The sequence below is a fragment of the Semicossyphus pulcher genome, unplaced genomic scaffold (genome assembly GCF_022749685.1).
Source record: "Semicossyphus pulcher isolate SPU_LCO1_2020_fin unplaced genomic scaffold, fSemPul1.0.p SCAF_24, whole genome shotgun sequence".
Lineage (NCBI taxonomy): Eukaryota > Metazoa > Chordata > Actinopteri > Labriformes > Labridae > Semicossyphus > Semicossyphus pulcher.
The window spans coordinates 9,142,923-9,168,733 of NW_027211698.1; the positions used below are offsets into that span (position 1 = coordinate 9,142,923).

Sequence of the window (25,811 nt, forward strand, 5' to 3'; positions counted from 1 at the left end):
CGTTTTAGAGGTTCAGGCGAAACATAATATACGAGGGCGAGCAGCACAAGCCTGCGAAAGCTTTCAATGCCACCTAATTGAGTCCATTTTGACTATTACTCATACTCAGGATGCACTTCATTAAGAGGGGAAAACAGAATTTCCATTTTAGCTGTTTAAGTTATGATGGTGTTTTTGTCTGCACTGCAGCAAAATCAAGGGTTTTAAAGGGGGCGCATTGTGCTAATTTCAAGCTTCATATTTCACTCTGATACCTGTGGAGTAGCTTAGCATGATTTACAGTTAAAAAAACATTTGTTTTCTCACACCGGTGCTCCGTGCAGGCCCTCATACAGCCTCTGCCTGAAACGACTCGGTTAGCTCTGTACCTTTAAGAAACCCCGCCCCTACAAGCCCACTTTCTTCTGATTGGCCGAGAAAGCTCCAAATGCAGGCCTCTTTCCTCAGGTTTGAGAATGTGTCCGGGAGTTCCGTTGTAACAGTAAGTCACTTCCTTTGAAGCTACGTCTCTGTTATTACATTTTCACTTAAAGGGCCAGTTCACCGATTTTCAACCTCAGTCATATCATGCTATTACAGGGAGCTAATGCCATTATGGTAGGAAAAAAATGCAATGTGGCTCTGTGCCTTTGGAGGAGGCTATCCGCTTCTCCAGTGGGGCCTGGAAAACCTCCTCTAGACTAGGCTCGCTCAACTACACACGCCTCTGATGTCATGTCTCGTTCAAAATCGTCAGGTTTGAAATGTAGACTGCAGACCTGAAGATTTTTTAGACGATCCACTGGTATATGCTCGTCGTATTTCAGATTCTGTCCCGCTCTGAGCTGTTGCCTGCAGCGAAACAGTAGTGTTTCACTCCAACGTCTCTCGCTGGGCTGTTCCTTTCAGATCGAGGGGCGCAATGCATTCTGGGTGTTGTAGGAATGTAGAACGGGCGAAACCACGAGCTGTTTGTACAACTTTCTCCACAGCTATGGCGCCAATTTCAATTATCATTGCTTCTATTGATTACAGAGAACACCAGCTTTGACTGAAAGCGGCTTTTTCCGGGGGCCAGTTGCTCCTTCTGAACACATTTGAGGCGCAAAAATAAGCAACTTAGTTCCTGAATCTTCACTCATAGTAGCTCTACAAAGCCTAATTTAAATTTTGGCTCCGACGTTCATAATTAAGGGCGCTATTACTGTACTGCACAGTTCACAACACACTGAGCTGAGAAGCCTGGGGATTACTCCAACATACTTTTACCTACAAATTTGAAACTTAACCCACGTTTAGTCTGAACATCCAACACTGTAAAATTATAAATGTCTTACACAGCATAACACGCCCTCTTTAATACCCTCTCTTCAGGTTTTTTATCATACTGAAAAAGGCGAATCTATAGCCGGAGAAAAAACAGATCAAGATCAGATCAACCAATCAGTCCAGAACAAAACGATCCAGCTACAAAGACGCAGCAGTGTTTCCTCCAATCGTTCAACATCTATTTAGTACATTATCGTCCAGAGGCAGCGATATCTTTTCAGGCAGGAGTTGAATTGAGAACCCTGTCCTTGTGCCTTATCGAATGCAGGCACACGTTCTTTCACATCAGGTTGGTTACAGAGGGAGGGAGGGAGGGGGGCGGGCGGTGAGCTTACTCACAGACAAAACAGTCCAGCGCTTTCACAGTATGTTTTATAGCCAGAGATAAATGTGTGCGGCAGACGTGGAGGTGGAGACAACAGAAATAAATGCACTCCTCTGTCGGTTTCTTCCTCTCTCAAGGATGACTTTTAAAGCAGAATGTTTGGACCTTAATGGCATGCTGTGCTCCGGCTAATTCAGGACACTAATTGAATGATTTGGAACTGACTTTAGGCCATGTTAGCTGTTTAACCCCGCTGTTCGCCTGTAATTTAGTCTGCTTCCTATCTCCCTGCTGCCTGGCTGACTGTCTTTATTTGTACCTTGTGACTGTCTTTGTATTTGTGTTTCTTAGCTTCTCTGTGTTTCCGTGACATTTCAAAGCAGCACGCAGAAACACTGTCTGTGTGTTTCCCTTTAGAAAATCAGGAGCTAAAGGTCTAGAATTACAATAAAAGTACTGGTAATAGTGTAATAAAGAATCTATAATATCTATCAACCGTTTCCTCTTTCAGCTGATCGGGCGGGGCAGATACGGCGCCGTCTACTGCGGCTCCCTGGACGAGCGACCCGTGGCCGTGAAGGTGTTCACCGCGGCCAACCGGCAGAACTTCCTCAATGAATGCTCCATCTACCGGCTACCTCTGCTGGAGCATGACAACATCGCACGCTTCGTGGCTGCCGACGAGCGGACAGGCCCGGAGGGGCGCACGGAGTACCTGCTGGTCATGGACTACTACCCACATGTGAGTATCAGGGAGGGGGTGTGAAGAGTGTGTGCCTTAACATACAGAGTGGCAAATTTGAATGGATCTGTTGGAATGGGATTTTTATCTACTCTCAGCCTGGGAATATAAGCCTTGTGTTTTTGGAAATACGACTCATGCAGTTTAATACTACATTTCCCAGAATTCTGTGGATTGCAAACACTTGTTTGGCAGCTACTTTGTAGCAAGAGCAAGATCTCTCTAGAGCATTAACCCCATTTACAAACACATTTTGTTGCTTGTGATTGCTTCAGAATAAAAGCACTCAGAGAGAGCTTTTATTTTGAAGCAGCTGTGGAAAAAGTATTTTGTATTAGCTTTAACGCAAGAAGCTCTGATTCAGCTGTAATGTAAACAATCAAGCTGACATCATTGTGATCCAATTACAGTCGAACTGATCACATGCTGCGTGGACTCTTGTGAGTCCCTCATACATGTTGAGGTAATTAGAACACAGCTCTCCGCCACGACAAGTTACTTGAAGCAGTGACGGCTAAGGGACAGCTACAGCGCCTGTGATACATTCCAACTGGTTGCCGTGGTGATTGAAATCTAATGTCACTAAGCAACGATTTGTTCCGGACTGACATGTCCATAAAAAACAAATTAGCAGGTATCTTTAACAAATATACTAGTGATCCGTACAACTACTAAAGGTAGAATCGAATATAAACAAAATGACAAATACAATGAAACGCGTATAATCACCGACTTAAACTCCGATATTGTAGTGACTGCGACAAACCAGTCTTTCTCCCGTAGTAGACAGCTGGGCTACAGCGACAGGAAGTGCGCCATTTTTCGCTTTTTTGCAAATGCTGTCAACTGTCGCTGCAAAAGTCCCTAATGTTAAAATGTAGTATACAGAGGTAGTTACAGAATTAATGTACATAGGATGACACTGCTCGTCCTTGTCTACGAGCAACAGCAATGAAAACAGAAACGGGGCGTCCGAGTGAAAATCGCACGTCGAGTTGCTTCGCGCTGGCGCTCGCAGCCAGTTGGGACACTCCAATAGGAAACAATGTAATCAAGCTGATTTAGTCGCTGAAGCTCGCTCGCGTCAGGTGCTGTTGGGACACGGTGTTAAGGTCATTAGAACAGAGTCACTAATGTTAAAATCTAGGTAGCCAACAATAATGGTGTCTAAAACAGAAAATACCAACATTATCTTTTCCAAAGTGAGCCATCTTAAGCTTTGTTTTTTAATATTTCTAACAGATAATTCTGCATTTAAACGTGAATTCTTCCACGTATGTCTGCTCAAGAGGGTAGGAGGGTTTGCTAGTGCAGTTGAGGATATTGTCCCTCTTTCCAAGAGTGTACACTGAGGGTGAGTCTGGGTAAAGTCGTCTTATAATGTAAGAATAATCATTTCCCCCACCTCAGCTCTTTCCGCAGACAAATGAACCTGCAGCTGATGCAGCAAAAGAAAACTTCGGCTGCGACTAAACTCTCCTCTGAAAGCTGCCTTCGAAGAAGTGATATTAATGTGAATGTTCCTTAAAGCGCTTTCAGCCTCGTACGTCGAGTCAGCTGACGGTCGGCCGGCCTGTGAACGGAGCCCATTGTGCATCGCCGCCATTAATCTAATACGTGTTGTCATGGAAACAAGGTTCAAGCTAGGACATAAAGTCATAAAGTATTCTAGTAAATGATATTGCGAATGAAGAGTTCGAATGTAATTGTAGTTGGGAGCGGATGCGTGACGTGCTTTATGATTGATTCTAATGAAACAACATTAGATGTACGTGCGCGCGCATGTGTTTGCATCGGAGCCAGGGCCTGTAATAGATTATGAAGGTTGATGAAAGATAACCGAGGAAAGGTAATCATCTTTTTATAATGTAATTGCAGGTAAAGAGTTGTTGATTCATCATCTTTACAGCACATTTTTTTAAAGCAGAGCTGCTCACAGTTTCCTGCGAAAAAAAACCCCTCATAACTCGAGGAAACGGCCGGAGCTTTATTGGTTGGTGATAAAATATTCTGAGAGTCGGTTTTATTGTGAAGCTCTGCCCCTTCTTCAGGGAGGTCAAAGCACAAAGTCAGCCTTGTTTAAAGCTTCCCAGTTATAAATGTGAAAATAATCTTTTTGCAGATCGTCAGGCTTGACCTTCTTGGGTTTTATTCTGCCGTGGTGTTTAATATTTTGTCTTGATTCTGATTGGTTTCTCTTTCTATCTCTCTTCCTCCTCCATCTGTATTCATCCCTCGCTCTCTGCACCCCTCTTTCCCTCGCCTCCTCAGGGCTCTCTGAATCGCTACCTGGGCATCCAGACCAACGACTGGGTCGGCAGCTGCCGGCTCGCTCACTCCGTCACCCGCGGCCTTGCGTACCTGCACACTGAGCTCTTTAAAGGAGGTGAGCTGGAGGGCACACACACACACACGCACACACGCACTCTCACAGTTAATTACATAACCGCTCACAGTTTACCGAGGCTCAGCTCGCGAGGCTGCTGCTTCCGTCTGTTTCCGAAACAAACACATTCGGAGAAATGTGGTGGAAAATAGGGAAGCATTTTATGTGTTTAGCCATGTTAGCTTCTAGATTAAGATGTGTGTTTCATCCTCTATTCCGTCTCGCTTCTGCCTCCCTGTGACCCGCACACTGCAGCTCCACGTGGGTCTGTTTGGCTCGGAGCGTTTTGCATCCCTGCATTTTAACACACGTACACACACTTGCGCGCACGCCCAACCACGAGTATTTATAGACTGGCCTCAAGCTCGCCTCGGAGAGAGCGGAAAAAAAACAGCAGAGAGGGACAAAGTCAGAGGGGGGAAAGAAGGCGGAGGCAAGACAGGGATTCAGATGACATGTGACTGTCCCTGTGGCTCGATAAAATCAAGTCTGTGGACGCAGGAGTGACAGCTTCGGCCTCGGCGGTTGCGCTCGCCTCCCTCTTTTCTCTTCATCAGAGCAGATACACATCAAAGAGGCTTGGAAGTTCACTTGCAGTAAAGGAATGGAAGTTTTTCTGTGTACAAGCAGAGAGCGGGAGTGTCTCTCTCCCCTCTGTAAGCCTGAAGTGACAGAAGAGAGAGAGAGGGAGTGCGGCGTGGAGCCGCTAACAGCAGAGTCTCTCAGGCTTTGATACAGTCGCCATCCTCCCCCACTCCTCCTGCACATCAACAGCAGGCAGCAGATATCTGTGGTGGCTGCCACAACTTCCTGCGGCCCCTCTGCCTCGCTGCCCCCTCTGCTGGACTGTAGGGTACTGCAGGGAAAAGGCTCCTCTGATATGGTCTTAATCCCATTGTTGTAGATTAGATTAGAGGGTTTAGCTGTCTGTTGACAGTGCAGCTTGTTCCGGGGAACAAAGAGTAATGAGGGAGACTGGGGGGCTATATGAAGGGATTTTCTGGATGTTATCAGTCATTAGCAAATGCCACAAAAACTGCCTGAGTGCGATGTATCCGGAAGGCAGAGAATTTTGGGAGTGCTGTACAGGCTTAAATTTTTAATGAAAGGTAAATTAGCCCAATTCTTTTGTCTCGTGTCTCCTTCTGATCCGCTCTTTGCAAACCTGTTTTTTTTTTTTCTCCTCCTTCCAGACTTGTACAAGCCTGCCGTTTCCCACAGGGACCTGAACAGCCGGAACGTTCTCGTCAAGACGGACGGCACGTGTGTCATCATCGATTTCGGCCTGTCCATGAAGCTGACGGGAAACAGGCCGGCGCGTCACGGGGAGGAGGAGAACGCCGCCATAAGTGAGGTCAGTGTGCAAGAGGAAGCTGTGGAAGACTGCTGCATGTGAAACAACCCAGTTTGTTGTCAGGCAGATGCTGCTCCAGGGCAAAGTTGTAGCGAGCTTTCTTCACTACAGACTAATCTGTGGGCTGATTTATGTGTTGCACCCCGGCACAGTAGAAGTGAGAACACAGCACACAAATGTGGCGACAACATGAATTTGGATGTTTTAGATATCAAAACACTAGATTGAAAGTGGTGAAGTAAATACTTTAGTTAGGGATGCACAATATTATCGGCACGTTATCGGATATCGGCCAACATACCGATATCCGCCGATAAAATAATGTGCTGCTGCATACTTGATTAAATGCCCGACCTCGGCGCAATGTCCCCGGCGCGAAGAAGACCTGCGCGGCGCAGCGTGATGACGTCACGTGTGTCTACCTGCAGCATGAGAGAGTTAGAAGCCAAAATGTCCGTGGTGTGGAAGTTTTTCAAAGTGTCCGAAATAGATAGCAAAGCTGCTATTTGCAATGACTGCTCAGCTTCGGTGATGCGAGGAGGAGCCAAGGCAAAGTCTTTCAACACTACAAACTTGATTAACCATCTCAAGACCCGTCACCCCGACCGTTGTAACAAAGGTGATAAGAGTATCACCATTATACTGTACGCTAATTCCACTACAGAAGAGAGTTGATGATCTCTGCAATTAGGTGTGCGGGAAAAAAATATCGGTATCGGCTAAATGAGTTGTAAAATATCGGCATATCGGATATCGGCAAAAAATCCAATATCATGCATCCCTAACTTTAGTCCAACATTTACAGCCTGGATGCCTTTGCATTCATCAATCGACTGCACAGCCATGGTTACAAAACGTACAATCTCAGAACTATCGGCTCAGATGATGTCACCTCTGGGGACAGCGGTGAGCACGTCAGGCGTGTCCGGTTTAGCCAGCAATTAGCAATAAACGACTTCGCAGTCAAGACTTCCTTTTCTGTGCGCTGCTTTGTTTACAGTCCACTTAGCAACTTGAGAAGCGACCGTGTGTTCAGATCGCTCCTCTAGATGCGTCAGCAAAATAAACGCCGTCATTTTGTGGTTCATTAAATCCCCCGGAGGAGCGCCCGTTCATCTGTTCGTGGAGAGTCTCAGTTCCACTGTAAAGAGTGAGTTACACAGAGGCTGCACTCTACAGATTTTCTTGTGATTTATTTGTAATTAATGGGTCGTAAATTTGCCGAAATAACAACATGATCAGATTAGTAAAAAGTTACAATGAAGCTTTGTCAGGTCTGTCCTCAAGAGGAGGAGAAAACTACTTTTAAAATGCTCGTTTGTTTAGCGGAGGTCGGATCGATCGTTTCTGATGCATTCAAGGAAGTCGGGAAACCTAAACGCTGAAGTTGAATTTTAGATCTAGAGCAGATTGTTAGCTGTTAGCGCGCAGCTGTCTGTTTATAGAGATTAATAAGGAGCTGTCAGATGACGCTGGCATACACCGCAGCCTGCTGATACGTGATTGGTCAATACTTCTCGGGCTACAAGTGTGCTACAAACGGAAACCAGAACACTAACCATACCTTAAACCCATGCAGCACACTCTTGTGTTTTTGTACTGTAGAGGGGTTTTAGTGCTAGGCGGCAGCGTGTGAAGGATTAGCTCTGTCAGAGACTGATAACATTGGCTTCTCTGCGTTTGCCATTTACTCCTGCTGGAATCCTCCATCAACTTTTAATTTATTTTTCAATTTAGTTTTTTATCTATCCGTTTTGATTTGTTGTTGTACAACCAGTAAAAGCGTTTCAGCCCTGAATCAATCCCCGGTATGTACATTTGTTATCACAAAAGCTCTTATCTGATGTCCTCAACACGTAGGGAAAAGATAAAGTAGAATACAGTTTTCTGTGGAAATGTAATGTCTAACTTTGGAACACCATTTTTCACTTTTTTTCTCTCGCCTCATCTTTCCTACCTGCCTTCGATTGCCAGGTGGGGACGATCCGCTACATGGCTCCAGAGGTGCTGGAGGGGGCGGTGAACCTGAGGGACTGCGAGTCGGCGCTGAAGCAGGTGGATATGTACGCCCTGGGACTGATCTACTGGGAGACGTTCATGAGATGCACCGACCTCTTCCCCGGTGAGGCGCGCAGATTGTGTGATCCGCATGCACAAATGTTTGCAGCATTATTTAAACCGAAGAATGAGCGCCTCCTTTAAACAGCAGAAATACGCCTTTATCATAAAGGCAGAAATCTGGGCTTTCATTATTAAGCACATTCATCAGCTTAATGGATATTTCTGCCTCGTGAAAGATTGCTCATCCTTCCTCTTCCTGTCCTACCTCTAGGAGAGTCTGCGCCAGAGTACCAGATGGCCTTTCAGGCGGAGGCAGGGAACCACCCGACGTTTGAGGACATGCAGGTCCTGGTATCCAGGGAGAAGCAACGGCCCAAATTCCCCGAGGCCTGGAAAGAGAACAGTTTGGTGAGTTTGTTTGTGTCACAGCAGAGGACAGAAAATCTAATTTTAACACTGTAATAATGAGATCAACGACGTCAGCAGATTGTGAAACAAGTCAGTGGAACTTCAGTTGGAGATTTACTATCTGTTTAATCGAATAAACGAGACGCAAATCTTCAATATTGTCAGTGTATATCCTGCAGAGGGAAGTGTAGCATCTGCAGCATGTCCTCTGCCAGCAGGAAAAAGCAGCAGCATGTGTTATATGTATGAAAGCAGATATTGTTTTGGTTTGTTGCTTGGGGGTGATAAACTTAGACTGTGGTATTTCAGTGTTTTTTGGCACATGGATTAAATATTCATATAACCAATCTGTTAAGTGTCAGGCTTCATGTAGCGTAGCCAAATTTGGGACGCTATCATCCACAAATAAAAGTCTGATTGATTTGTCGGCGGGCTGATATAACTGGGCCAATGTGAGCGCATGAAAGAACACAAGGGCTCTTTATGTTTCACTCTTAAAACAACACTGATCGACTCACACGGGCGTTAAAGCAGCTATTGGTGGCTCAGTGTAAGAGATGTTTGTGTCGGGCTCTGTGTTTACATTGTTTCTATTGCCCGTAAAATTAAACGGTCTCCTCCAGGCGGTCCGCTCTTTGAAAGAGACGATGGAGGACTGTTGGGACCAGGACGCGGAGGCCCGCCTCACGGCGCAGTGTGCCGAGGAGAGGCTGGCCGAACTGCTCCTCATATGGGACCGCTCTAAGTCTGTGAGCCCGACACTAAACCCCATGTCCACCACGCTGCACAACGAGAGGTAGGCATGAACACAGAATTATTCTTTTCATAACATCATTTAAGCTTCAAATAAACACCAACCTTTTTTTGCTGTTTGCCAGAAATCGTATGACGCCGAAGTCCGGCCCCTACTCAGACCATCCCTCCACCTACATTGAAGAGCACGAGGGCGTGGCCAAGAACACGCAGGCCGACACCACCGGCTCTGTGAGCGGTCGAGCTGGGGGCGGCACCGGAGAGAGGAACAGGAACTCCATCAACCAGGAGCGCCAGCAGCAAGCCAACGCTCGCCTGCCCAGCCCAGAGGGCAGCAGCACCAGCATGGGCATGAGAGGCAGCCCCTCCGCCTCCACCACAACCACCACTATTATCTCTGAGTCCGAGGGGCCTGTCGGGGTCGCCACAGTCCCAGTCTGCCTCCACCTGACCCAGGAAGACCTGGAAACCACCAAGCTCGACCCGAAAGAGGTCGACAAGAACCTGAAGGAGAGCTCGGACGAGAACCTGATGGAGCACTCGCAGAAGCAGTTCTGCTCTCCAGACCCGCTGAGCCCCGGCAGCTCAAGCCTTCTCTACCCCCTCATCAAGATGGCCACGGAGGCCACGGGCACATCAGACCCCGCCGCTGCCATGCCAACCACCATTTTCCCCCTGCCCAAGCAGCAGAACCTGCCCAAGAGGCCGTCCAGTCTGCCCCTGCGGACCAAGCCCACCAAGAAGGAGTCGTCATCGTCTTCGCTCAGGTTCAAGTTTGGCCGCTCGGGGAAGTCCAACCTGCGTCAGGTGGAGGGACAAAAGATGAACATTGGTGCGGTTGCGAGCACAAACACAGCTGTGGAGGCTCACAGGAGCGCAGGCACAAACAACACGCCCGTTCTACGAGACACGCATGTCAACGGTAGCGTTAACGGTGCCGTTAACGGTCATGCCGGGATCTCGTCTATGACTGCAGGAGGAGCAACAGGTTTCGGTGGATCCAGCATAACTCAGAACGGGTCCGGAGCCCTGAGGTCGGACGACAGCCGTCTGAGCCTCGGCGTCATCACAGCCAGCCCGGACGAAAACGAGCCGCTTCTCAGCCGCGAGCGAGAGCAGCCCGACCCGAGAGACGCGTCCTCGAGCGTCGCCGCCCTGCGCTCAGCCCGACCCAACACCAACAACAACAACAGCAACACCGGCCACGGCCAGGGGGACGGGGAGAGCGGAGGGGAGAGCGATGGAGGAGAGGAGGAAGGGAGCGGGGAGGGAGGGAGCAGGGAAACCGCCGGACCTCCGGGAGAGAGCTCGGGAGTGGGGTCGGGCGCGGCTGACTCTCAGAGGGACGCTCCGGTCACCATGAGAGGGGAGGCGCTGCTCAGGCAGCCACGAGCCCGCCGGCCGGAGAGACCCAACTCCCTGGACCTGTCCTTCACTACACAGGACCTGGCCTCACTAGGTGACTCAACACACCCAACACAAGAGTAGACTTTGCATCCCTAAAGCTTTGCTGCACCAATTATATTCAGCTAACTTGTCATGTAAAGCACTACTTTACTAAATTGCCCTTTAGAGTAATAGCATTGCTTAAGTGACCTTTGTACACTGTTGTAAGAAATCCCCTCTGGATCCTGATCAGCATTCCGTCTTGTTTTCCAGGCGAGGGCTTGGTGCAGCCAGACGGAGCGTTCGGGACGGGAGAAAAGATCAAGAAGCGCGTCAAAACGCCTTATTCCCTGAAGAAGTGGCGGCCCACCACGTGGGTCATCTCCACGGACAGCAGGGGGCCGGAGGTCAACAACAACGGCTCCTCGCGCGGCCAGGGTCACAGTCAGGGCCGGCCCAAGTCCAGCTCGGCCATCTTCCTGCGGGGGGGGAGCTTGGCCAGCGAGCCGAGCGACACGCACGTGTGAGCCCCGGACCCTCTGACAAGACTGAAAAAGTAAAAGAACAATCGGAGAGCGGTTTTTTTTTCGTTTCTGTATCGAGCGCTCTGCTCTGAATCAGCAAGAGGAAGCTATGGAGTGTCTTGTGAACAAACAGTCGAGTCTGATCGTGTACAGTAATTAGGTCCGTCTCGCTCCCGTGTGTCTTTCTGATGATGGCATTGCTTTAAATGGAATCCAGCTATGCAGCATTCTCATCCGCTTCTGTTTCACGCGTTTTATTAATCTCCCCTTTTGTCTGTTCGTTTCATCCTCGACCTTTTTGAACGGATTTCTTTCCCCCCCCTTATGTTGCACTTTGACGAATAAAATCAGTGTTTAGAAGTCCTGTCTGTTGCGACCACGCCGAGAGGTGGTCTCTAAACTTAAAAAGGCGATGAGAAACAATCAACACTTCGAGCATTCTTGCGTTCTTGCTGCATCAAGCAAACCTTCGAGAGTACGCTCTGTAAAAGAATCGACGGTCTTAAAAGACAGAACAAACTACTTTTTTTATTTCCTTGATTTGTATGCAATACCTTTTTTTTTTTTGACTATGTACCCATTTTGTATCATCATTTTTAATTGTGCAATAGGATGTAGCTTTTAGATGCTTTCGATGTTTTTATTGCTTCCATTACATTGTTTTTATCCCGTCGTTATTTTTGATATGTTAATCTCTGTTGCACTTATGAATAGTCACAATCGTTTTTTTGTAAACAATCCACCGTACACTATCACGCCCCGACTCGAGAGGAGATACCGGACGACAATCCTCCACTCTTTCCTTCTTCTCTGGACTACTTTTAGGGGCGCACAAACACTAACAATCAATCCCAGCTGACTGGAAAAGTGGGCTTTTGTGGACCTCCTCTGCTTGCACAATTACACCAGGAACGGCTCGAACTCTGGGGTCTTTTAACACTACAATCACCATAATCAAATCTACGGAGGGATCTGTTACAGTGCTCGACGCAATCACTGTACCGCTCCCGCCTTGACCTCACTGTGGACTGTGTGTTCAACCGTCTGTATGCGACTGAAAGACCAGAAACACTATAGAAAGCCCTGTCTCGCTCTTCGAACTGAAATCACAAACTAGTCTAAAAGAAAAACAAAAAAAACAACCAAACCCTTCTGAAGCACGCTGGATATTATTTCTGCTTCTTGTTGTTTCATCCCCTTGATGTTCAAATGACTGATTCTGTGAGTGTGAGAGAGAGAGAGCGAGAGAGAGAGCGTGTGCACGTGTTGTGTTTCTTTATGTCAGCAAGCATTAGCATTGTTGGGGCCTAGCGCTGTACAGGCGTGCTGAAATGTCATTGTACTCATTCTGTATTTTCAGCGCTGCTTCAGGGCATATGAAAAGATCTCATTTATGTTTTTGTAATCTGTAATTTGTATGAAAAAAAACATATGTATGTGTATTGCATTGATATTTGCATCATTTTTATGGAATTCTGTTTCGCATTCAATGGACATGGCCTTTTATTCCATTGCTATGCGTCTGCTCGGTACAGTTTCTGTAAACATTTTCGAGTCAATATGGAAGAAAAAATTCTCAATAAATGTATGAAATAATAATCATATAATTGCTGATATCTGATAAGTACATTTATTGTGTTTTTTGGCCTTTTATTCTTATATAGTGTAGCTACAGCTAGCCAGTCTTGCCAGATTTGGCTGCGGAAAATAGCGATTAATTTTTGACGGGGGTTTTAACACCAAACAAGCCGTCATTTTATGCTCAAAAACAAATATTTCATGTAGGGATAGACCGATTATCGGCCGGGCGGATTATCGGCCGGGCGGATTATCGGCGCCGATATGCGGCATTTTGGCGGATTATCGGCGCCGATATGCAGCATTTTGACGCATATCGGCATTGGCCTTTTTTTTTTTTTTTTAAATCCAACGGCCGATAAGAGATCAATTTAAAACTTGGTTATTTTGGCTCTGATGCATATGCTTAAAGGCATTTAAACAAAGTTAAGTGTTGGAGTTTGTATTATAAAAAAGTTTGACGCCAATATTTTCAAAATGGAATATCGGCTTCAAATATCGGTTATCGGCCTCCTTGACTACTAATAATTGGTATCGGCCTTGAAAAAACCATATCAGTCTATCTCTAATTTCATGATTTCCACTCACTCATTGATCGACTTGAGTTGTATTCGATCCTTTGAATAAAGGAGGACCTATTTACTTTGACGTCATTATCGCTGACAATGTGACAAACATTTTCTTTTTACATATCTTAAATCACATTTCACTTTAAAGCTCCTGTGAGGAGTTTTTCACTCCTTATAAAACAGACTGAAATTAATTCTGATGACTCTATATGAGCTACAAAAGCAAACCAGACCATCAGCGACAACATTGATTATTTCTATATAGTTATTTTTAATGCCTGAAACTGTGCCTGAAAGTGATTAACTGCATGCTGCCTTTGTTTACATTTTCCAGGGCAAAGATTTAAAGAGAGTGATGCATACGACTGTTAAAGATAGTAGAAAAAAAACAGCACTTAAGCATAAAAAGGACAAAATCAGCGACGAGATAAGAGGTACAGCTTTGTCCACAGAGGGCGCCAAAATCAACGCAAACAAAGTTCAACACAATAGCTTTAATTTTATTTTTTATATTATATTTTTTATTTATTTATGCTTGATTTTGGCAGTTTCACTCCTCCATAATCCTATCGTTTTTAAATGGATTTTGGTGTCACATTTTATCGCTATATATGTTGTGGTATTGTGTAGGCCTTATTTGGTTGTCTAACTAGACTCTTTTGGGTTGCGATAGCATATTTATCTAACATTTTATCTTTGGTTATTTGATGCAGATATGAAACTTTGCATGATCTGTTTTCTATTGCCTATGTATGTAATGGTTTTACGCTTTTACATGGGTTTCTGGCAAGGTTATGATTTTTTGATTTTTTGATGGAATTGGGCTGGTTTGGAGTTGTAATGGGCTTTTTCACAGCGGACATTTTGCCTTCTAACAGGAGGAAAAGCACAGGTGTTAATAATAACTTTAACAATGGTTCTGTTCTACTCAGGTGTCTGAGAAAGCCATGACAGGCAGTCAGCACGCACACAACCAGGACCGTGAAATTGAAGCAGCTAAATGGAATACAGCCATCATTAATGCTACTATAAACACCTGTGCTTTTCCTCCTGTTGGATGTAAAAACGTCTGCTGCGTTCGGTTACGATCTAGCAACACTGCAGCTAGCTGACTGTTAGCCTAGCTTAAGTTAACTCATGGAAAGGGTGAAAGAGCTTACCTGGTTATTTCCTCAAGTAACCTACAAGCTGCCTCCTATAACAAGTGCGTTGAACCTGCATAAAGAAGAAGAGAATATTTTGTGTTGTGGGCAAATGGCATTAAATGTTTTATAAATGGCTAACTATACCTTTAAAAAATCAATTTGCAAGCTGCGTATTGCCTTTCTTACGTATGTACGTATTTTATTTAAAAAGGTGTTTTAAAACTTTGTAGTATTAAAAAGAAGAAGCTTTAATTTTATATTTTCTTCAGATAAGGGCAAGACTTAACCTTTTTTGGTACCATTTTGAAACTTTATACTTTTCAAACACCAGACAGCGGCAGCAACAGAGGACCGCAGCTGTGTAATGCAACACGTCTGGTTCTCATTTAAAACTTGATTAAAATATGCTCGAAACAGATAATATTTAATATTTTTGTTACCCTGTCACTTGTCGAGCCCCGTCAGGCCTCGAAGAAACACCGCAGGTTGTTGAACTCGACACACGAGGGAGACATTTCCTCTCCTCCACTTGTTTACCTCGCTTCTCCTCGCCGCCGTCTGCTCCACGCGCCCTAGCAACTGCAGCATCAGCACGAGCGGCGCAGCGATGGTACGCTACGTCACAGCTCTCCTCGGGCTGGGTCAAGTGAACTAGAGGCAGCGAGGACGATACCGGAAACTGATGGACTGGCTTTCAAAATAAAATATAACCATTGCAGTGTTGCTGATAACCGTCGTGAAATGTGACTATCAATTAAAATGTATAGATTTCTTTGTTCTATTAGTGCAAGGATACAACTTGTTACCATATTTATTGTGCTATTACCTCATTTAACACATTTTTTAAGAATATAACATCTAACTTAAATTTTGCATAGTCTTCAATTATATTCTATAAGCAAATAGCTGAAATAGTGACTTACAAGTAGACTTACAACAACAGGTTTTATGATCTCCTAATATACCAGTAGCATAACCCTTCCCAAGTCTATATAAGCCTATTATAGTTTTGAAATTTTCATCAGTTTTTATTCTTATTTAGTCTTTCATTTTGGTTTTTGATTTCAGTTTAGTCAAGTGTTTCGTAGTGTTTTTATTTTTTTTTCACTGCTAGGTTTAGTTTTTGTTAACTATAATAACCCTGGAATAAACTTACTAGTTGACCCTCGGTTAACCTAGAGCTTTCAGGGGCCTCTAGCCAGTAGCCTGCTTTAAAACCTGTGCAGAACTTCTTGTTTTTATCAAGAGAATGTGACAGAGCAGGTATTTTATTTTGAAAACGACAACCGGATGTGTAATGTTTACTCGGCGTATTTCACACTGGTCCCTCTCCCGTCGTGTCAACCGAGGCTAGCCCAGCATCACCGCCTTCTTCTTTCTATCCCTTCTGTATTTTCTGTCCTTCTGTAATCTTTTCCGACACCTTTCAAACTGCACCAGGCGCACGACGCATCTTTCGCTTTTTATACCCATTTTTCCTCGCACTCAAAGCGCTTCGGGAGCCGCTTCAGCCGTCGTGCCGCATCAGCCGGGAGAGAAAAACATCCATCCACGACGACGAGGAGGAGGCAGGGTGCGAATACAGCAACGCCCATTTTGACACCTTCTGTATCTCCACGGTACCCACGAAGACGTTTTTATTATCTTTTCTATGTCTGTTAGTTTAAATGTCAGAGGGCTTTCCTCACTTGTAGCCTGGCCTGCCTGTTTCCACCGCCTCTTCAGCATCTCCCTGCAGCGGCAAACATCAACAGGGGCTGTGGTGCTGAACAGCTCCATGCCCCTTTGCATGCAGCGCACCTACATCCCATTTCTGCAGGTGAGCGTGTTTTTCCTCTCACATTTACCTCACACTATTAGCATATTGTCTGATTATTATCTGATGCTTTATTTGCACGAGGAGTTGGATTAAGCTCTAAACTATCATGGGGTATGTTTTGATGGTTTGATGTGTAAGGAGGGGGTGCTTGCTTGCCTAACAGTAAACAAAATTGGCCTGCATTGAACTATACATGCGATGGACGATTGGCATCACATTTTAAAACATGAAATTTACTACATATGATGGGTTAATGCAATTTTAAGCTACAAAATGTGTATTTTAAGAATTATGAATGCTTTTAATAGCATTTTTATAAATGCATTTAACAGTATTTTTTAAATAAATGTACTTAACAGTATTTTTATGAATGCATTTAACTAAATAACATATTTTTTTATGATAAAACAAATTAATTTGCAAGTAAAATGTATATATTTATTTTGCATGGTTGTAAAGTGTCTCATTTAACTCTGTTCTATTACCTTAAAATGCATAAATATAGCAGGTAAGGCAGATATTGTGCAAAGGCAGCTGTATAAATGAGAGCTGAAATGATACAGTGATTTATATACTAACAGGAAGTAAAATAGAAACCTTTTTCAGTCCATTTTTTGCGCAAAACTTGCAAAAAATTCACAGTTTCTGACTACTTAAATGTGAATATTTGCTCTTTGTGTCCGTCCACTTGCATGTATAGTAAATAATTAAATAGTAGATGGAGTATCTGCAGGTTTTGGGCTGTCTTTCAGACAAAAAAAGGCAATTTTAAGGCACTTTATTTGGTTTAAAGTCACATTTTAAACCTGTATTATATCCCTCACAGACCTAATACTCCAACAAGTAACGTCTAAGAAAAGCTAAAGAATCAATAACATGAGTCGTATGGATTGATGTATGACATCATGCTGAGCCGCTGTACTATTAACACTTCTACTACGAGCAGTGTTACTACTGCCGTCTGCAGTGCATTGTCGTGGGTGCAGATTTGCGCTCGCAGACCGAGACAGGAAAAGCAGCAGTCAAAATAAAGAGCATTTTACTAGTAGACTGCTGATGCCCGAACCCCCTGTTTACTCACACACACACACAGGCGAGGCTGTGTGAAAATCAGTCGGCCCCGTTCCCTAGCAACAGCAATGTGCGCTGGTCAAGGCTCCTGCCAAATTTAGCTCCAGGACCATCGCTGCCAATCAGTGCTGTGTGTTCGTCTGTGTGGATACACGCTGCATGCACAGTGTGTTGTTAGCGGGTTTGTGTGGATTTGCAGGTTCCACTGGGAGCAGCCGTACTGAAATATGGATGTGTTCTTAATCCTGCAAGGTGCTCTGCAGCCATTAGAATGGGCCCTGTTGTTTATGTGCATGTATGGCTTCTTTAATGTTGATGATTTTAAGAGCTACATTTGAATCAGATGACGCTGGTGCTGGTTGGTACCCTGCAAAGGCCCGTGGGTGTCAGTGGTCCCGTGCACCCCCATGCAAAACATGCACAAACTCTGAATCAGGGTCAGTCGGGCAGAAGCCAGCACCTGCCCTCAGTGCCCCCACCCCACAATACTTAAGCTGTTTTAATGCCATTAACCAGGGGGCCTGTGGGAGACTAAGGGGGGCGCATATCCGCTCTGCCCAGCACGGGACGGATTAACATCAATCCAAGAACACACACACACATAGACACACATGCGCACGCACAAACCTAGACAGACAGAGCAAGACAGCCACGAGCTTATCCTGCAGGCCAGCTGTGTGTGTTGATTTGTTGATGTGTTTACCATGTGTTGACAAATATCTCGTTTACTCTCCTCCTCAGACTGCATCAGTGGCCTTAACCTCCCACGCCTCTCTGCGGCTCTCCTCCGCGTCCTCTTCAACGTCCTCCTCCTCCTCCTCCTCTCCCCTCTGAGCGCGTCGGCTCCTCATTCTCCTCGCCGGCTCCAGCCATCGCGTCCAGCTGTGGCCCTCACAGGGCGCGCTCGCTGGCTCTCACCTGACAGGTCCCTGGCCTCAGGACGACAGCCAGCACCAACACGTTCCCTACATGAGGGACAAAGCCACGCAGGTGAGTGTGTGTTGATGCTAAAGCGGGTGGTGCATGTTTGGAGCCATGCTAAGGCTAAACCTAGCCATAGTGGTGCTTTAAGCTAGCATTAGCACACTAACACGCTGAACTTTCATAATGTTTAACAGGTAACTTAGTCAGCATGTTAGCATGCTAACATTGCTTAATGCTAAATATTTTAAGGATGTATGTGTGTTAGGCTCTCAATGCAAAGAGGTGGATTGCAGATGGTTGCATCATCCCGCTGTGTTGCCTCCTATCACTCACAGACTGACTTTGAAGCAGACTCGGGTCAAACTGTAAAATATTTCTTTAGCGCCGTATAAGTCAAGCAACCAGACAGATGTTTGTTGCCGTCGGTAACGAGAGCACAAGAGCTAGAAAGAAGGAGAAATGTTGCTGTTTTGTTGTCGTATGTTTGACATTAAGCTCTAACCAATGTGCGTTTGTGTGTGTTAGACCCCCAGGGCCTGGGCAGATGAGAGGAGGAGGGGCTCTCACAAACGCTCGGCCTCCTGTGGGAGCACCGACCAGCTCAAGGAGGTCAGACACATGCTGTCTTGTGCTGTGCATAAAAGTTTTGACTGAAAAAAAGTCTGGATTAAAAGCGTCCGTTTTTTCCTCCCCAGATTGCCAAATTGCGTCAGCAGCTTCAGCGCAGCAAGCGCAGCAGCCGCCATCGGAGGGATAAAGACCGCAAGTCTCCGTTCAATGGCAGCCACACCATCATCCAGTCGCAGGTGATCACTAGAGACCGTGCGCTTCAGGGAGAGTGTGTGTGTTTGTGTGTCTGCCAGGTGGCTCCAGCTCTGAGAGGAACTGGGTTGGCTCTGGATCTGGAGAGTTTTGAGGACGTCCCACTTTTCCTCCCGTCCCTGTTTGGCTGTGTCGTGTCCCTGGTTAATTTGAAATGTGACGTGGGGGTTTTAACGCTCCATGAAAAGTCGGTTAAATTAGCTCCCTCTCCCAAAAAAAACACACACACACTTGTCTCAGTGCCCACTCCTGTCATGTCGCCGTGTGCGGGTGACAGCGACAGGCAGAGTCATTCGCTCCCTGTGGAGTCTGCTGGAGTGCAGCTGTCCTGCTTTCTGGGCCTCCTTGTGAGACAAAAGCAAAGACGGGGCGGCTCACAATACCTTTGACGAGCTGGAACGCTGACACAAAGAGACATCAGCCAGCAGGAGCACTCTAACATGCCCGACACAGAGACGATGAGTTTGCAGAATGATCCCAACTCTGTTTGTTTCTGTTTTACAGTCACCTATGCCCAAGACCATCCTGATACCCATCCCTATCTCCAAGTCTTCGGCCCCACGTTTCCGCAACAGCGTGGAGGGCCTGAACCAGGAGATCGAACGCATCACCATCCAAGACACTCCTGAGAAGGAAGAGACCATCGTTGTAAGTTGTTTTTTAAACATGATTTAAGGACTTTGAACGCACCACAATAAGCAACAATACCAATGGAGGACTGACTGGGTTCAGGGGTTAAGCCCCCGGTGCAGCGCTGTTTTTCTGACCCCATTTGTGTGTGTGTGTTTGTACGGCAGCCACAGGATGTCCCAGATGGGCACCGCGCTCCCCCGCCCGTCCCCCCGCAGCGCAGCAGCAGCACCCGCAGCATCGACACACAGACTCCCTCGGGGGGCGGCCTGAGCGGTAACCATAGCAACTGCAGTAGCCGTCCCGACTCCATCTCGCCCTCCTACCTCACCGTCCTCAACGACATGGGTGGAGGCAGCCCCTACGAGGACAAAGGTGACTCACAAATATGCGCCACATGCTAGTAGCACACGTGTCCTCACAAAGTCGCTCTGAGCTGTTGTTGACCCCGACCTTTGACCTCTGTGTTTGTCCTCAGAGCTGGGCCCCTGCTCCCCGCTGCCTAAATACGCCGCCTCCCCCAGACCCAACAACAGCTACATGTTCAAGAGGGAACCTCCAGAGGGCTGCGAGAAGGTCAAAGTGTTCGAGGAGTCCATGTGAGTAGAAAAACACTTAAAATCAATAATCAAACAGCCAGAGAATGTCTTTTAAAGCTGCTATCATCAATATTTTTATTTATACAATGGATCCAATAACGACTTGTAGACAAAAGAGAGAAATAGCACCCACTCTGCAGCTCTACGTAGCTTTTTAGCATCTTATAGCTCATTATTTAGCCCCATTAGAATGCTACTTTACTGTTTTGGTACACTCCCCCCACTCTCATATGCGTTCTGTCAGAGAAGAAGCCCTAATAAGCTTAATGAGCACTACCTGCTGAGCACCGAACGGCAAAAAGCTAGCTAGTTAGCGGCTAACAGGTGAACATAGCTGAGAAGCTAGCAGATCTTTTCCACAGGAGTTGGTGGAGACCAAAAGCAGAGCTAAAAGAAGAGGGGTGAAAGGGCGTACTCAGGCTGTTTGAGGGGCAGGGGCAAAATATAGAATAAAAAGGGTACCAGTTGTATGCCATGGGGCACTAGTGCGCATAAAGTTAGGACACTAGGGTCAACTATAGGCATCCCATGAGGGCACAGTGTCTCACACGTAGCAGGTCTGGCGGCTAACTAATTTTCCAACATGTATCAACCATTGGAAGGACACCTGAGAGGGCCCTTATTTAGCTACTACAGTGGCATCCATGAGGGCAGCGTTTTTTCACCAAAAGGGCGACGGCCCCCCCTGCCCCCCTCCTGTGTACACCACTGGGTGAAGCAAACACTGGCTCACAATGAATGCAAACGTTGCCCTGTGTCTGCTGTATGTGTGAATTAGCTGTTTGCTAACACATTAGCCTCATTAAAACTAATTGAAAGTTGGTCGTAAGACATGTTTAGCGTTGATTTATCTTATTGGCTAGCTTCATACGATTCAACATGATTTCTGTATTTGCTTTATTGTCAAGAAATAAGAAGGAAAAATGCAAAATATACGCCTTTTTGTTGGCTATATTCTGCATTAAAAGTGCTTCTAACAATTGTCCGTAATACACCTGTTCTAATCAAGGGTATATATCCACTTGTGTTAGTGTAAATACAGTTGTTATGAAGGCTAACCGTGCCCCTGCGTGTGTTCACAGGCCCAAACCTCTGCAGGAGATCCCTCCCTTCCTGTGTCCCGACCGCAACAAGGTCAACTTCATCCCCAACAGCGGCTCTGCCTTCTGCCTCGTCAGCATCCTCAAGCCCTTACTCCCCGCCCCGGACCTCAACTTCCGCCCCGGGGTGGGCCTCCGGAGCCTGTCCCCGTCCCTCGTGCCTCTGTCCACCCAGCCCTGCCTCCTGGAGGAGCCGGAGAGCTTCTGATGCCCCCCCCGCCCCCCCCTGAAGAACACCCCCCACCTCCCCACCTCCACCACCAAATCAGAAAACATTGGAAACAACCCCTTCTGCTCCGAAACAAATGCCTTCAGCATGCCAGCTAAGCTCTCTCTGATGTCCTTCTCTTGTTGAAAAAGCGCTTCCCACTGCCTCTCCTCCTCAGACGACTACGACGTGAGAGTCCTGCAGCCCCGCGCGGGTGTTTGCGGCTAACATTTCATCGCTTTCTTCTACCTTTAGTGCTGGTTATGTTCCTGTTTTTTGGGAGGAAAAGGGCGAAGAAAAAAAAAAAGGACAGACTTTTATTTCATCGTATTATACCATGGCGCCTTTCCACGGACATATCTCTTTTTCTATCTGTAGTTATTTCTCTTGATATGAAATATGCCTTCCATTACGAAAAAAAAAAAGGCCGCTGGTTTTCTTGGCGACCAAGAGTTTGACCACGGAGGCTAATTTTTGGTGCTGCCAGATTTATCGTAGCAAAACTTGAACGGTCGTGACAAGGAGAAGTTAAAAATGTGCCTGATATTTTAGACCGCTCAGTTTCGCTAATCCAGCGTAGCGCTCGCATCACGCGAGCTCTTTAGCATGACGCGCGTGATGCGCGCGCTACGATGGCCGTAGATACACACAGAAAGGCAGGGACATGTTCAAACCACCTGTGAACTAAATCCAGACATCCGTTTTGTACTTTTATCAGCGTTTTACAGTAAAAGCTGGTACAAAATGATGCCTTCTTTAGTAGCTGCTCCCTCGCAGGGCTGTGTGTATGTATGGGAAACACAGGCCAGGGCTATGATGTGTGCAGAGTGTTCAACCTGTGTCTGCTTGCCCCTCCTTCCCCAGCGCCAACTCAAAATGTCCCTTTTTTTACACGTCCATCACAACCACCCCCTTCTGTTCCTCCTTTTTTTTCCCAGCTCTCGCCACTCCTTTTTCTTTCCCCCTCCTCACTGTCGCCGTGACGCTCATTTTTCCTTCCGTTTGTTGCTCTGCGTCGTTGTGAGTTGTGTCCAGAAGGGCCTCGTCCGCACAGGAGAGGCGCCCTCTGGCTTGCAGGGCCCTGAGCATGAAGAGGCTGCTGAAGCTACATAAGCTGCAGACACTGAGGGATGAGCGAGCTCTACGAATCCGACTTTGAGACCCTGAAAGTATTTCTCTATTACCCTAAAGCTTCAGAGGTTCATGAATCACTTTTACACGTAGCCCCGCCCACTTCAAACACATAAGAAAACTGTCTTAAAAAGAATTCCATTATTTTCACACTGCCAAGATTAAATAGACGATAAAATACAGAATACTTATACATAATATATTTTCCATGCTAACGTGCGGCTAACTTGTAGCGCCATCACTCTCAGTGCAGTTTCTTGGTTTCCCTCCTCTCCATGCCCCGGCCCGTCTCCCTGTATATGTCATTACTACTTGACTGTGCCTGCTACGGTGGGATAGGAATGTACTGGATCTGTAAATATTGAGGCGCACTGTGTTTGTATTATCGGCTGACAAACATATGTATCTGAATGAGTTAACAATTGTACCATATAGCCCCTTCTTCCTCCTCCTCCTCCTCCTCCTCCTCCTCCCACTGCTTTCTCTCCGCTGAGTACTGTGAATTACTACATGTCTCATTATTGTGAATAATAATGTATTTATTTATCAGGAGTGTAATTGGGTCTGCAGAGAATTTTAATCAAGAGTAGATTACATCGTCCATCTCAGGTTGTAGTGAATAGGATACAAAACAGAAAAGATATACTAACTTCTAGGGCTGTGACGGTACAGAATTTTACCCCCTTGCCTCAGCGCGCTGCCGCCCTCGCGTGCTTTGGTTCCACTCGCACGTATTATACCCCTTTCCCAATGTAATTAGCGCGTTGACGCTGGTTTTCAAGACCCGGGAGGACCTGCTCATTAATGCAGATTGTCTCTTTTCCCATTGCCAGTAGGTCTGTTTTGTGCTGCGTCAAATTTGGAACGGTGTTCGAGCGCTGCTCGGACGGAGACGGGCGGGATTTGTAGCTGAGATGACAAGGAGTAGCAGAAGTTATCGACGGAGCATAGCATCGCGCCACAAAGGGGGCGGAGATTAGCGCGTCGACATGGGTTTTGTCGGGTTTTTTGCAGAGTCATTCGACCCGAGTCTGAATGCCGATTGTAACCTTTCCCACTAAGCAAAAAAGCCGGGTGTTAGCGGGTGTTTGTGGGTTTTTTGACCAGTGGGAAAGGAGCTTTCGAGGTGATCGTTTACCTTCTTCCCGCCGCCACTCATACCAGCCTTTTTACCGTCTTTCTCGGACATAGGTTCAGTTTCAGTAGTCTCACTGCTGCTTCTCCTGATTTTTCTTCCGCAGACTTGACACCTGACAGCATTTCCGGTCCTACTGTTTGCTCCATGTTGCCATAGCGACCAGTAAAAAAGCCGTGACGACGTCCACTGGTTCCACCCAATGACTGTATATATAGATGGACGACGCGTCTCCATCTGCTGTCATTGTAGGAATTTGATGCCAAAATAGCCCCTGTGATCGGTGCTGGTGATGTCATTTGGAGCCAGAGATTGGCGGGTGGAGCCGCCATTAGCCGTAAGATCCCGCTCGGCGTATTTAACAGCAGAAGAGCTTCTCTGTGTTGGTCTGAAGCAGACGTTCACAAATATGTAAACTTTGTTTTAGTTACGTCTCCTCTCGACGTTCGTCCTCCACTCTGCTAATCCGGAACAGATCGGCTGCAGGAGCCTGATTCGTCAACATCATCTTTTTGACAGCATCAGATAACTAATTAAAAATAAACTTGTCAGAACACTTGGACGTGAATCAGCATGATAAGAACTAACTATAATGACAGAAACCATGTTTGAGAAAAATGTATTTGGCGTGTATTTTGATTTTATAGTTTGGCTCATGTCCCATCTGTTAACATGGAGGAGGCGGGCTTTATGAGCTATACCGCAGCCAGTCAGCAGGGAGCGATAGAGAGGGTTTGGCGGAGTCATGTCGTACATCTTTGTGGGTCCACCCCGCGGTTGGCGTCGTATAACCGCGGTATTGCAGTCATGCGGCTACCGTCACAGCCCTACTAACTTCTCAATGCACACTAACAAGTCTACACTACTACACAGAGAGCAAACCAACAGCTGCTATCTTATGTAGCCTCACACAAAGCAAACAGTGACTGATTTTAACCTGTAGCAGAGTAGAAGTAGAGAGAGAAGTGTGGATGTCATTGATCCAGTGACCTGATTTGGCATGTTCCAAAATGAGATATCCACTTGCTGAAAAACAATCACACACACCGACATCTTTGTCGTTTTTAGACGTCTGTTTACAACAACAAAAAAAAAGTAGTTTGGAATAGTAGATTCATACATGTGATATTACAGATTTATTTCCGATACAACTTTCTTTAAAGTGGATAAAGAAGCATTTTGGAATGAGGCTCAACACAAGAAATACTCAACACAACTGTTCTTCGTTTGCTTGTCCAGTTTATTGGAAACAGAACTGCCGAGTTTTCATCTGTTAAACCCCTCGAGTGAAATAAAAAGGCATAGTTGAATTAAATTAAAGCGTTTGTGATTGACTTACATTCATTTTCTTCTTTTAAAGTGTGTAAATAAAAAGTAAACAGTATAATACATGAGTACAGGACTACCGCACGAGGGTCAGTAGTTTCCTCCCTTCAAAATAAAAGTCCTAACGTCACGTAAAAACAAGAAAAAGAAACGACAGATGTTTTTGGGTGTAGCCAAGATAACGTGTGCAGCTTGTATAAAAAGTGTTTTATAAGTCGACTCATTTTTCCCATGATGCACTCTGATCACCGTAGCTCCACTGACTTACAGAGGCACACACACATCCATTTTGCATCTGTTCACTCAATGTAAACATTCAACAATGTCTTCCTCGTAGTTATTTTCCCTTAAAACAAATAATTAGGAGTTAAATCCACATAAATATACATTTTGCGACGCGGTAACAGCTCTCCAGTGTATGTCCAAAATCCTTCCTCAAAATACACAACACACAGAGCTAAAAATAGACAGTATTTTACAGTGTTTCTTTATATTGTTAGTGTACTG

At 45.9% G+C, this 25,811-nt stretch overlaps 2 protein-coding genes across 3 annotated transcripts in view; both read left to right on the plus strand.

The window, feature by feature from the left end:
* LOC138603509 (bone morphogenetic protein receptor type-2-like) overlaps positions 1–12,861 on the plus strand; it is a 35,464-nt gene extending 22,603 nt beyond the window's left edge. For both annotated transcript variants that reach the window (XM_069675325.1, XM_069675326.1), the window contains exons 6-13: positions 2,145–2,375; positions 4,647–4,761; positions 5,955–6,115; positions 8,090–8,237; positions 8,448–8,584; positions 9,208–9,380; positions 9,463–10,796; positions 10,997–12,861. In XM_069675325.1, the coding sequence (XP_069531426.1) occupies positions 2,145–2,375; positions 4,647–4,761; positions 5,955–6,115; positions 8,090–8,237; positions 8,448–8,584; positions 9,208–9,380; positions 9,463–10,796; positions 10,997–11,250 (2,553 nt within the window). In that variant the 3' untranslated portion in view covers positions 11,251–12,861. The remainder of the gene's footprint in view (positions 1–2,144; positions 2,376–4,646; positions 4,762–5,954; positions 6,116–8,089; positions 8,238–8,447; positions 8,585–9,207; positions 9,381–9,462; positions 10,797–10,996) is intronic.
* A 5,489-nt stretch (positions 12,862–18,350) lies between these two features.
* fam117ba (family with sequence similarity 117 member Ba) lies at positions 18,351–25,714 on the plus strand. Its single transcript, XM_069675197.1, has 7 exons — positions 18,351–18,419; positions 18,879–18,962; positions 19,049–19,159; positions 19,680–19,823; positions 19,973–20,180; positions 20,284–20,404; positions 21,487–25,714. Exons 1-7 carry the CDS (start codon positions 18,399–18,401, stop codon positions 21,710–21,712), a joined length of 915 nt encoding a protein of 304 aa, XP_069531298.1. The 5' UTR covers positions 18,351–18,398; the 3' UTR covers positions 21,713–25,714.
* Positions 25,715–25,811: the final 97 nt, after the last annotated feature.